At 38.0% G+C, this 10,932-nt stretch overlaps 1 protein-coding gene and 1 long non-coding RNA gene across 6 annotated transcripts; one reads left to right on the plus strand and one right to left on the minus strand.

The window, feature by feature from the left end:
* On the plus strand, positions 1 to 4,454 carry LOC133717139 (probable protein S-acyltransferase 12). Of its 5 annotated transcripts, none has more exons than XM_062143796.1 (8): positions 7 to 565; positions 1,079 to 1,328; positions 1,928 to 2,019; positions 2,267 to 2,393; positions 2,487 to 2,572; positions 2,925 to 2,990; positions 3,137 to 3,259; positions 4,242 to 4,454. In XM_062143796.1, the coding sequence occupies exons 1-7, from the start codon at positions 377 to 379 to the stop codon at positions 3,251 to 3,253; spliced, it is 927 nt and encodes a 308-aa protein (XP_061999780.1). In that variant the 5' UTR covers positions 7 to 376; the 3' UTR covers positions 3,254 to 3,259; positions 4,242 to 4,454. The 5 variants fall into 5 exon arrangements, with proteins under 5 accessions (XP_061999782.1, XP_061999780.1, XP_061999781.1 ...); XM_062143797.1 differs by lacking the exon at positions 4,242 to 4,454 and adding an exon at positions 4,035 to 4,156; XM_062143795.1 differs by lacking the exon at positions 4,242 to 4,454 and adding an exon at positions 3,354 to 3,572 and having other exon boundaries at positions 8 to 565.
* Positions 4,455 to 5,025: 571 nt separating this feature from the next.
* LOC133717141 (uncharacterized) lies at positions 5,026 to 7,308 on the minus strand. The gene is made up of 2 exons (XR_009849440.1): positions 5,662 to 7,308; positions 5,026 to 5,565 (listed from the first exon to the last, which is right to left on the minus strand). It is a non-coding gene; the product is annotated as an uncharacterized LOC133717141 (long non-coding RNA).
* Positions 7,309 to 10,932: the final 3,624 nt, after the last annotated feature.

Raw genomic sequence — 10,932 nt, forward strand, 5'->3', positions numbered from 1 at the left:
ATCGTGTCTTATTAACGAACTCCCTGACCTCATTGCAAAACACAGAAACAGATCTCAACAACCAAACCCCTTCTTGCATTAAGCTTTCCCATTACAACCCAAGAGAAAAACAGTCCAAACTTCTACGAGGTAAATTTATTCTCTGAATATATATCTCTCCGACGCGCCCAAAGTAGCAAACTCAAGTAAAAACAGTCCAACCTTAACAAACCCCAGAAACCAAAGAATACTTGTTTCCTACTCTTCCACCACAACCTCAAACCTGGCTCCCGATATCTGGAAACGCCTATTCCCACCGCGAACCCGAAGATCCATTCTCATTCCCCATATTCAAGTCCCTGCCGGGATTGTCACTCGCCGGTGCCCCAATCCCGGCATGGAGATTAACCTTTTCCGGCTATGCTCCGGCCTCAAAGTCATCGGCTACTTCATGATCTTATTGGTCGCAGCCATCGTTGCTGTTTCCTACTACGCCGTCGTCGTGCTGACGTGGGGACCCGAGCTGCGAACCGGTGGCCTCCACTCTTTCTTGGCCATCTCCATTATCGTTGTCTTCCATTTTCTGGTAATTCTCTACTGTTTCAACCATGGATGCTCTCAAAGGTTTCTGCTTTTTCTTTTTGGGTATCTGGGTATTGGAGAATTGAAGTGATTAGATTGCATTTAGTTCAATTGAGTGAGCACAGTTTAGAAGAGGAATGAAAGTGGAACAAAGTTTTGTACTTTAAAACTATTTAGTGTAAACCCAGATTGAAGTCAATGCATTGTGCACTAGTTTAGCCGCAGAAGTCAAAGAGTTTGAGATATTTAGGATGAAAAGGGGTCTCAAATGCTTGAGAAGCTCACACGAGTTGAAGATTTGAGATGAGACTTGAGAGAGATGTGAGGGTTTCGATACAGATATAAGTTTTGTAAGATGGTTTAGCACTTCTCTTGAAAACTTAAGCTATTAGGTATGGATAATGCTTTCATTTAACAATTTTTATGAATTCTTACGATTAGTGTGAATAATGAGATTTATTTGGAAGAAAACTGTATCTGGACTTGCCAGTGATTTCAAATTGTGTTTGACTTGCAGCTTATAATGTTGTTGTGGTGTTACTTTATGGTAGTCTTTAGAGACCCTGGTTCTGTTCCGGAAAATTGGAAACCTCGTACACAGGAGGAAATTTTGGAGGCTGGTAGTTCTCTAACTTCGACGGAAATCACAGCACCCGAGGTTTTCAATTCCACGCAGTCTACAGATGGACAAGAAAGAAGACCAGAAGTAGGCTATTGTAGTCGATGCCAAAATGCCAAGCCACCACGATGCCATCATTGCTCTGTGTGTAAGTAACTTGCCTACTAATGTTGCTCAGAAATTCTGTTGTGTATCTCGTCATGGATTACCACTTTCTTCTCAAAAGAGGCATTACTATATTTCATGCATATTGACCATTCTATGTTTTTATACTCCTTTTATATGTCTTGGAAGGAGATGTTATCCATCTGTGTTGTGTGACATCTCCCTAAAGAATTCTTCCTAAGGGTGGTAAGTGGTAACATATGCTCTTTGTATAATTTTCACTTAGTGCTAAATTTTAGATTAAAAGAATTTTTATAAAGCTATTGTGCATTTGTGCATAGGATGTTTCTTTGTGTCATTGATAGATGAAGATATAGATTGAGGGCGCTTGTACTCTGAAGTCTAAACTGGTAGATGTTGACCTGAATCATATGCCTTAAACATCCATAGCTGGTTGTTTAATCAGTGTTGCATTTATCTTTGTGTATATTTGTTACTCTATGTATTGTCTGAAGTAATATCATTGTTATGGGTTTCAGACTCCACAACTTAGGGATATTGGTGCTGGCCTTAAATGACATGTAATGAAATAAATGTTAGAGTAACAAAAAAGGTAAACTCATTTTCTTCTATGTTCTGTAGGTCAAAGATGTGTACTTAAGATGGATCACCATTGTGTTTGGGTGGTGAATTGTGTTGGTGCCACCAACTACAAGTCTTTTCTGCTTTTCTTGGTAATGACATTGCTTTTTTGTATTTTCACTCCTGTATATGTTTGTGAAATGCATAACAGCATAACTATGTGAGGACACTGATTGAAGTAATGACTATTTCATTATGAATGGTCAGAATAACTATTGATTATGAAATGAATATCTTCTGGTGTGCAAAGAACTTTACATCAGGGTCCTGGGTGGACTTAATTGGCTATTTTCATTGTGTCTATGGTGTCCTGACATTTTTCATGTTTTGGCTTGACAGCTTTATACATTTTTGGAGACGACAATGGACACCTTAGTTTTGCTGCCGAATTTCATCAATTTTTTTTCTGAAGCCAAGAGTCATTCCACATCTCCTGGCAATCTAGCAGTTGTTTTTGTGACGTTTGGTAGGAGTCCACATAGATGATAATATTGATCTCCACATATTGGTTTTGCATTCGTTGCTTACTTCATTCTTACAGATTGTATCCATGTTGCAGTGCTTAATTTGGCCTTCTCATTGAGTCTTCTCTGTTTTGTGGTTATGCACATATCCCTTTTGTCAAGCAATACCACTTCAGTAGAGGTAATAAACTCAAGTGCTACTTTTGTTTATCAAGTTTGAGAATTTATGATTACTTTCATTTTGCACTTACCATTTGAGACCTGAATTACCTGATACAATTAGTTTGTCTTAACGAGCTGTTACCTGCTTCTCTCGCTTTTATTCTAATTTATGAATTTTTTTTTTTACATGTAGTGTTATTAGGAAAAATATGATTTGGCTATAGTTGTCCCTAATGTCCAATAAACCTGAGTCTAAAAAGAGTGCAGAAACAAACTCTGGGTTACTCTCCATGTCATTGGTGCTGAGGCATCAATTGATTATTGTAATGTTTATTCTATTGGTACATAACTATATGATAACAATGTTTCAGGTTCATGAGAAGAGAAGAGCAACCAGATGGAAGTATGATTTGGGCAGGATGAAAAACTTTGAGCAGGTTATATAGATAGGACTCTCACTGTCTCTATCTCTATCTCTGTCTGAATTTGTCTCCTGAACTTCACATAAAATGACAGTTTTGCAAGTCTTCTTGCATCAGACATTTGAGAAGTCTCACTTTTTGCTATTTTTCCCCTCCTAAAGGTTTTTGGCACAAAGAAAGCACTGTGGTTCTTCCCATTGTTGTCAAAGGAGGATTTAGACAACATACCTGCACTTCGGGGCCTGGAATTTCCCACAGTATCAGATAGCGAGGCTTGATGCTTGGTGAGCGCATATATTTGCCTCCTTCGAGTCATTGAAATATTTAATCGATTCGTGCATATTTGTAACATTGAGTCTGAAAATTTCTGGTGTACAGTGTTTGCTTTAGTCAACTTTAGGATCTATATTTGGGTCTTTTTGGGAGTTTGGAAGAAAAGGAAATGAAAAGGAAGACAGTAGTGGACACTGGACAGGGAATGAAATACTGAAGAATGATAACATTGTTTCTTTCTTTTATTTGGATGTTTAAAACTTTAAATTGAATGGAAGGAAAAGAATGATTCCTGTTAAAAATAAAGGTTTGTTTTTAAATGAATGTCACATTCTTCTTACCAGAGAAACACAAAAGAGTGTCTATGAGGGAATTCCTTTTATTTGTTTTGTATATGGATTAGAATGGTCATTCCTAAGTTTCTAGTCCATTTAGTTTCTTTCATTGAATCTGGAAAATAAGAAGTCCAAAAGAAGACAAAGAATAATCCAATCTACTATTTCTTTATGAAATATTAGAGATCTATTTTGATGTGTATCTACGCTGGTTGTTCTTCGTTGTTTGGATTGTAATAGTTTGGGTGCCAAATTCATTTGTTATATAATCAATCAACACTTGTTCTTCGGAGTTTGATAGTATGGATGCTAAATTCACCAAGAAAGAGTTTATTGCTTGTCGTGAACCACAATCCCAGTTTAAGGAGACTGTTAGGCTAAAAGTGTTGCGGTTTGGAGTACATGTACTATTTCTATGATCTTGCATTCTTGCTGACCGTATCTCATGTAGAGGTGAGACTCGCATGTATGGAACTTACGCTTGAGCAACGAAGCAAGCTGTAAACTCGAACATCCCAAGTTAAACGTTTGGACCTACTTGCCTATGACATTTGTTTATCTAGTACATGTTTGTGGGGTAATTGCATGTATTTGTAGTTTATCTTAAAAGCGCTTTATTTGATTAAACAGGTAATCTAATATTGTGAGTAACCTGCAGGTATCTTTTGCCTGGATACGATCTTGGTGTCATCGTCACTCTTCTCTTTCTTTCCCTTTGTATGGAAGAGCCACGTAATCTTTTGAAAAGAATAATGCTAAAATGTTAGGTATAATACTTAAATCAGAGGTGCATAGATAATAGTTATCTGAGGATATTGACTCTAATATACGTAATGAGACTGCAACATTATTTGGAACTACACATTCTGGGGAAGGCAATATTCATAAGCCTACCCCCGATGAAATCAAGAACTTGATTCGAACAGCTCTATCCTTTTAACAATAATAATATTAAAACCATACAAATCTATACCCTATAAAGAGTCTCCGTCTTAATTTGTGCTTTTTTAAATCTTGGAAACATACACCTAGTAAATATTTAATGTATTATCTATCTATACATAAACGGCTAAGTAGTAGGCATTATAAGATTGCAATCTCACAAATCCAGATTGATGATATGTTTGCTAACTTAGAATGGAAAAGTTCCAATTGTTTATAGATAAACTCTCAAAGAAAATGAAAATAATGTATCTGTGTTCTTTCAGCACAATCTAATTTAGAAGAAAGTAAGATGTTCTTTTATATTTTTCTTAATGTGGATCCTACTTACATTTTGAGTCCGTTTGATATTTAGTTAACTCAGATAAACTCATGAGTTAAAATAGTTCATTTATTTCCCTCATTCTAAGTAAGTAAATATGTCATAGGCTGATAGGCATTTACAAACAATTAGCCTATCTAAACTATTTGATATTCGATAGATTTCACAGCTACTCCAATAAAATTAAAGCATAAGCATATACTTAAATTTCATAATAAGTAAACCGCAAAAAGATTAATATCACCTGTAATTAAAAAAGTCTGTGTTCCTTGTCAATCATAGGGAATATACATCATTACTTCGAGCAAAAACAAGAAAATTATACATGATCGATATGGTTATTCCATTGCTCATCTTTCTTAGCAGAAACCGAGTTACTCAGTGGATAAACGGGTTGACTCACCCTTGTGCCATTATCACCATCTTTCGAATTACAGATATGAGAGACCACCAAAGAGAACCAAACAATCACTGGTGTAGCAAATAGAATAAGACCAAAGGGCACCATCCACAGTTGACGATATGAAGGATGATACTGATACTCCCACCAACCTAATAAGAGTCCTCCTGCAACACTCACCAGAATCGAACCAAAGCAAGCTGCTCTTCTCTTCACCACCGATCTATCCAGATCCGAGTAACTCGTGTCTTCATCTTCTTTGTAGGATCCCATTGATCACAGTTCGATCTTCCGATGTAACAAAAACTAATAACAATTCTGAGTTTGTGGAATCTAATCAGTTATGACAAGAAAAAAGAGTAGGAAGCAACTGCTAGCTAGTTCTATTGTACAAAGATGTATAGAGAAGCATACCTTAGTGTTACTGATGATGAAGAAGAAGAAGAGCTGGAACTGGTGTGGAAAGTTAGGGGGTGAAAGTATAGAGAGGAAGGACAAAGACCCTGAGAATAAGAGGGAATGTAGGGTGTAGCTAGCTAGGGAGCTAAGAGAGCAAGAGAACCATGACATTGCTGCTTTGGATTTTGATGCATCATACAGTTATAGCTACAAGTAGAGTCTGATTGAGCTACACATCAGACGTGCCTTTCTATCAAAGTTGTTATTTGTTAATGCGAATAAATATGAAGGAGAAAATTTGATTACGTATCAGGACTGCACATAGCATTTTTGAAGCTATCTGGGGTAGATTTGATGTGTTTTCGTATATTATATAGTTTTGGTTCGTTTGACAAGTGACTTGTTTGTTTCGATTATAAACTGTTGGGGATTCTGGTTCTGCATAGCATGTAAAACCCTCATTTTTCAATTTTAATTTGTTCTTGTGCTAAGGGCATGTTTGCAATGCTTTTAGACCCGTCAAAAGCGCTATCCAAAAGCACTTTCCTATTGCTTTTTTTTTTTTGTTAATAGATCAAGTCATAGAAAATTAGAAATGCTTGACACTTGCTAGTTGCTTCTTCAAGATGCAAGTCCAAGTGATTTTTACGAAGGCTAGTATATATCTAGCTCTTATTTCAAATGATCATCATCGACCAACAAAAAATTCTTTTGCAGAATTCAAAGGGGTTACTATATATGTACACCTTCTGCATGTAAACCATTGGAATGTTACCAAGTTTTTTGTGTTTTGAACAAGAAATCGCTACTATGCAAAACCCCTTTTTGCAACCAAACGTGCCCTAAGATGCCTTGCGTAGCTGGCAACATTAGAGGTTGAACTTAGAGGCCTCGTCCACAGATTTTTTTTTGGAGAATTTGATTAGAAAAGAGTTGGATTAATGGTTTGTTTAGTTTCAGCGTCTATAAAAGTTGTTTTTAAGTAGTGTTCAATAAGTCAATATCTAAGCAGTCCTCAAGTTAAAATGAAAGCGATATACCTCTAATATAAAGTCAAAAATCTAGGATCTACCCCAAGCCTTTTTAGGTACTTGAACGAGGTAGGAAATTCTGTTTTTTCTTCTGAAAAAGTAGGATCATATTGTGATTAATATGGCATCCAATGCTTTTGTTTAGTTTATCTTTTTAATATGAAATACAATCATATGTTCTTTTTTTAATTGGGTTCTAACCTACAGTTTCTGTCTATTTTTCAGCATATTTACAGAAGAGAGGCTTGAAATCAAAATCTCTTTCAACAAATGAAAGAAAATAGATCATTGACAAGTACGTTCAAAACATAAGAATATATATAAGCCTAAGGAATTGTATAAACAATGTGTTCATAGGTAAAATAAGAGTGTTTAATAGTAAAGAATACCCTAGTAGTTACTCATCGAAACAAAAACAATAGCCTAGCTAGCTAGTAGTTGAAGAGAAAATAATAATATTCTTGACAAGAAGATGATGGGAATTTTAAGAAGGTCAACGTGATATACTGATATGTAGAGAATCTGAGAATGTGCAAGCTTTCACTAGCTATGTAGTTGTGCAGAGTTCAACTTGGGTATAAGGATCTTCTTGCACTTCCCATATCTCCAATGGAAAAGAAATTTGGTTGCAACCCAACCCGCAATCGGCAATAACTAGGGTTGGGTTGCAACCAAATTTCTTGACCTTGATTGAAGGCAGGTTCTGTTAGGTCGCTCTACATTGTCTGTTTTTGATGGCAACGCCCAGCTTCTCTCATCGACTTTATGTGGTGAAGGCTCGGCGTGGTGCCGGGTTAGTGGTGGTCGGGATTTCATTGATGGCGAGGAGTTATTTATACGCTAAGGCAGGCGTTTCAAGCTTGTCTGTTACTATTTCCTTTGCGATGTGGTGATGGCTGCGCTGAGGTTGAGTTGGAATCAATCGAATTGACTGGGCTTGGCTGTGGCGGCGGCGGGTTTGTTCTGGATTTAATCCGCGATGGTGCAAGTTCTGAGGTTTGGGTTGCCGATGGTGGCTTGACCACTGATGCTGGTGTTGGGTTACTAATCAGGTTGGATTTGGATCCCTTACCTCTGAGTTTGGGCTATGGGGCTGCTTTGGGGCTCAGTTTGTGCTAGGGCTGTTCTGAATTTTGTTGGGCTTAGCTTTAGTTAGTATTGATCTTGGGTAAGCTCCCCTTGCGAATGGCGGTCCTAGATTTTTTATTTTAATAATTTAGGACGGACTTCGATCTTAAACGATTGTCTTCTTGGTTACTTGTGGTTAACGTTAGGGTAATTGTATCTAAGTTGTTTTAGGGTAGTCTTACATGACTCAATATTGGCTTAGCCTGTAGAGGGTGAGTCATGATATGTTATTATTACCTGATTTTATACTCTTAATGGATTGACACTCTTTCGTTTAAAAGAAAGAAAAAAAATAAAAAAATATTCTTTTTTTAGTTGAAAATGTCATTTATTATGCATTTCAGCAAGCAGTACAATAATGGTCTGCCCATAAGGTCGTTATAAAAGACCATTACGCAGAGTACACTGAATAAGCACACCAAAGAGAAGTGTACCTCTAAGTACACCCCTAGCACAACTACCTTTTAAAAATAATCACAAAAACAAGAAGCTACATAACTACGAAATTAAATAAAACTACATAAGAAGCTACTAACAACTTGTTGATCTTTCCCACTCATGCAGAAAACAAAACAACGTCATCTTCCTAAATTGAAGTAATCACCTCTTGAACAGGTATTAGGCCCTTATTGGTAGCAATACCAAGTTCAGATGGCATCTCCATCTCTTCCATATCATCCATCTCCTCCTTTGGGACATCAGAATCAACCATTCAAGTCATCACCTCCTCAATTGGTTTAGTATCAACAACTGAAGTCATCACATCTTCAGTTGTCTACTACTCTTCTCCATAGGAGTATCAGTCACCACCTCCTCTTCAAGTAGCTTGAGAAAACGCTTCCGACTCTTACCCTTGACACGGTCAGCTTTCAAAGGAACCACAACAGGAACTTTAACTTTATTCTTTAACCCTTTGGGACACCCTTGCTTCTTCTTTTGGGGATAGATAATTAGGCGATCATCATTGTGAGGAATAGACAGAGTTAGTTCCTCGATCTTAGCCATCTCCGGTGCAGGTAATGCTAGAATTTTCTTTCCTTGACGCATCATAGGCACCTCAGCAGTCCTTTTCTATCCACTGATCAACACATCAGCATTGTTGATCTTTTTGTTCCCAACTTCAGCATCAAAAAGCCATCCTGTTGACATGCTTTGATTAAAAGATCACTAGGAGATCCATTACCCAACTTGCTCACCAGATTACGTGTTAGGTCCAAAGAAGGAGGCACTTGCTTCATTTACCACTTCAATAACCTTGCAGTTTCTAAACCAAAGTTAGCCGCCTGGCTGTTGTGTTGCGCAGCCCAGCCTGCGTCCTCAGAGGATAGAATCCCCTCCAAAACCCTAGGAGCCTGATGTGAGCCCCGGAAAAATGTGTTGAACTTATTGATGATCGTACGAGAAATTATTTCGCGATCTCGACAATTGCCAAAGTGCTCGAGAATATTTTCAGAAATTTTCATAAAGTGAAATCCTCAATTTAGGAGTTGGATAAATAAGTACACGTCACAACAAGTCCGTGGAAATTTTCGGGGAAATTTTCGGATACCCGGGCTTAGTTTTAAGAATTTTGGAAGTTTTGGAATTAAGGAAATTAGAAAATCATCTTGGAGTGATCTGGACCGTCCATTTCCTCCCTACTGCTTGATCTGGACCATTGATCTCACTTTAAAGGAAGGAGGACCAAGTCAGATTGATCCAGAACGCGCGAGAGAGAGAGAGAGAGAGAGCGAGCTGGGAGTTCCCAGACCCGAGACGCAGCACGACCCGAGAGAGAGATCCGACCGGCGCTACTTCGTCCGGCCACCGATCGACGACGGACGACCACCATCTTCTTCGCCTCTTCGTCGCCTACATCCTCATGCTCTTGGATCGTCCATGCACTGAACGGAGAAGAAAACCCGACGACGAGAAGCCCGAACCTTTACTGGCAACCTCTGCAATTTCCGGCGCCTCCGGCCACCGTTTAGGCCGCCTGTGGTATGAAAATTCCTCTCCTCGTCATGCTCTACAAGTCTGTGTAATTAGTTTTTCAATTTGATCAAGTTTTGACAAATCGATTTCTGGGTTAGCTCGGGTTCGATGCTGTTGCTGACTCCGACGACTCTTCCGTCACTTCCGGCTTCGTTTCTGGCTTGACAGCATCTGTAGGCCGGGCATCAAGGATCATGCTAGGTTGTAGCACCAGGAATCATCAATTCTCCCTCAAGCCAGCTTCGGCAGTGTGTGGGAAACTGGGTTTTGCTGAAATCGATTCTTGAAGGTAGGCCTGGCAACGTGCGGGTATAGTGCGGGTTCTTAACGGGCCGGGTTTTTAACGGGCCGACCCGGTAAAAACCCGTTAAGTTAACGGGTTTCGCGGGCTAAACCCGGCGGATTTGCGGGTTTTCCGTTGGAACCCGTTAAAAACCCGTTAAGAGATTTTTTATTTATTTTTTTTATTTTAATTTTTTTTTAAGCAACTAGAATTAAGACTTACGTATATAATTTTTTTTTCCCCAAATCCATTAAAATCCGTTAAGACTTATGTAATTTTCGATTCATTTTTTGATCAACTGTTAGAGAAATATATTCAGATCAATTAATAGATACATATGTTGGTTGAGCTAAGCTAGAAGATATAATTAAATAAGCTACTCTTCTTCCTCTTCTTAACTGTAAAACCTCTCGTCCGATTTCTTCTAGAAGGCAAATCATCTCCTTGTACATTTGTTGTAGCATCTTCTCCTCTTTCCTCCATAGATATAAATTGGGACTCATCATTTAAACTCATTACAAAAAAAGAAACAAAAGTGACTTCTTAATTAGAAACTCTGTCGCTTCATTCCTTGAACATTGGCCAAATGCCATATAGTTCTACTTACAGAATAAATCCAAGATACATTTTACCTATATAAGAATAATTGAGATTAAAAGAACCGCACACATACTAATTACCTACAGTGAATAAGCACTGAAGCAACCACATGTGGTTCTTAAAATTACTTCCCCCTTTAAACAATACATGACCAATTTGTGTGTCATAATAGACTCATTATGTTACTATCTTAGTTCCAGCAATAACCTCACGATCAATTTCGATTTCACCACATATAATCATGAATTCCCTCTCCCTTCTCGTTTCCTA

Source organism: Rosa rugosa, chromosome 6, assembly GCF_958449725.1.
Source record: "Rosa rugosa chromosome 6, drRosRugo1.1, whole genome shotgun sequence".
Classification (NCBI taxonomy): Eukaryota; Viridiplantae; Streptophyta; class Magnoliopsida; order Rosales; family Rosaceae; genus Rosa; species Rosa rugosa.

Coding starts and splice junctions, on each gene's coding strand:
- LOC133717139 (XM_062143796.1), top strand. CDS start 377: ATGGAGATTAACCTTTTCCGGCTATGCTCCGGCCTCAAAGTCATCGGC. Junction 2,020..2,266: donor AGTCTTTTCTGCTTTTCTTG/GTAATGACATTG, acceptor TTGGCTTGACAG/CTTTATACATTTTTGGAGAC. Junction 2,991..3,136: donor GGATGAAAAACTTTGAGCAG/GTTATATAGATA, acceptor CCCCTCCTAAAG/GTTTTTGGCACAAAGAAAGC.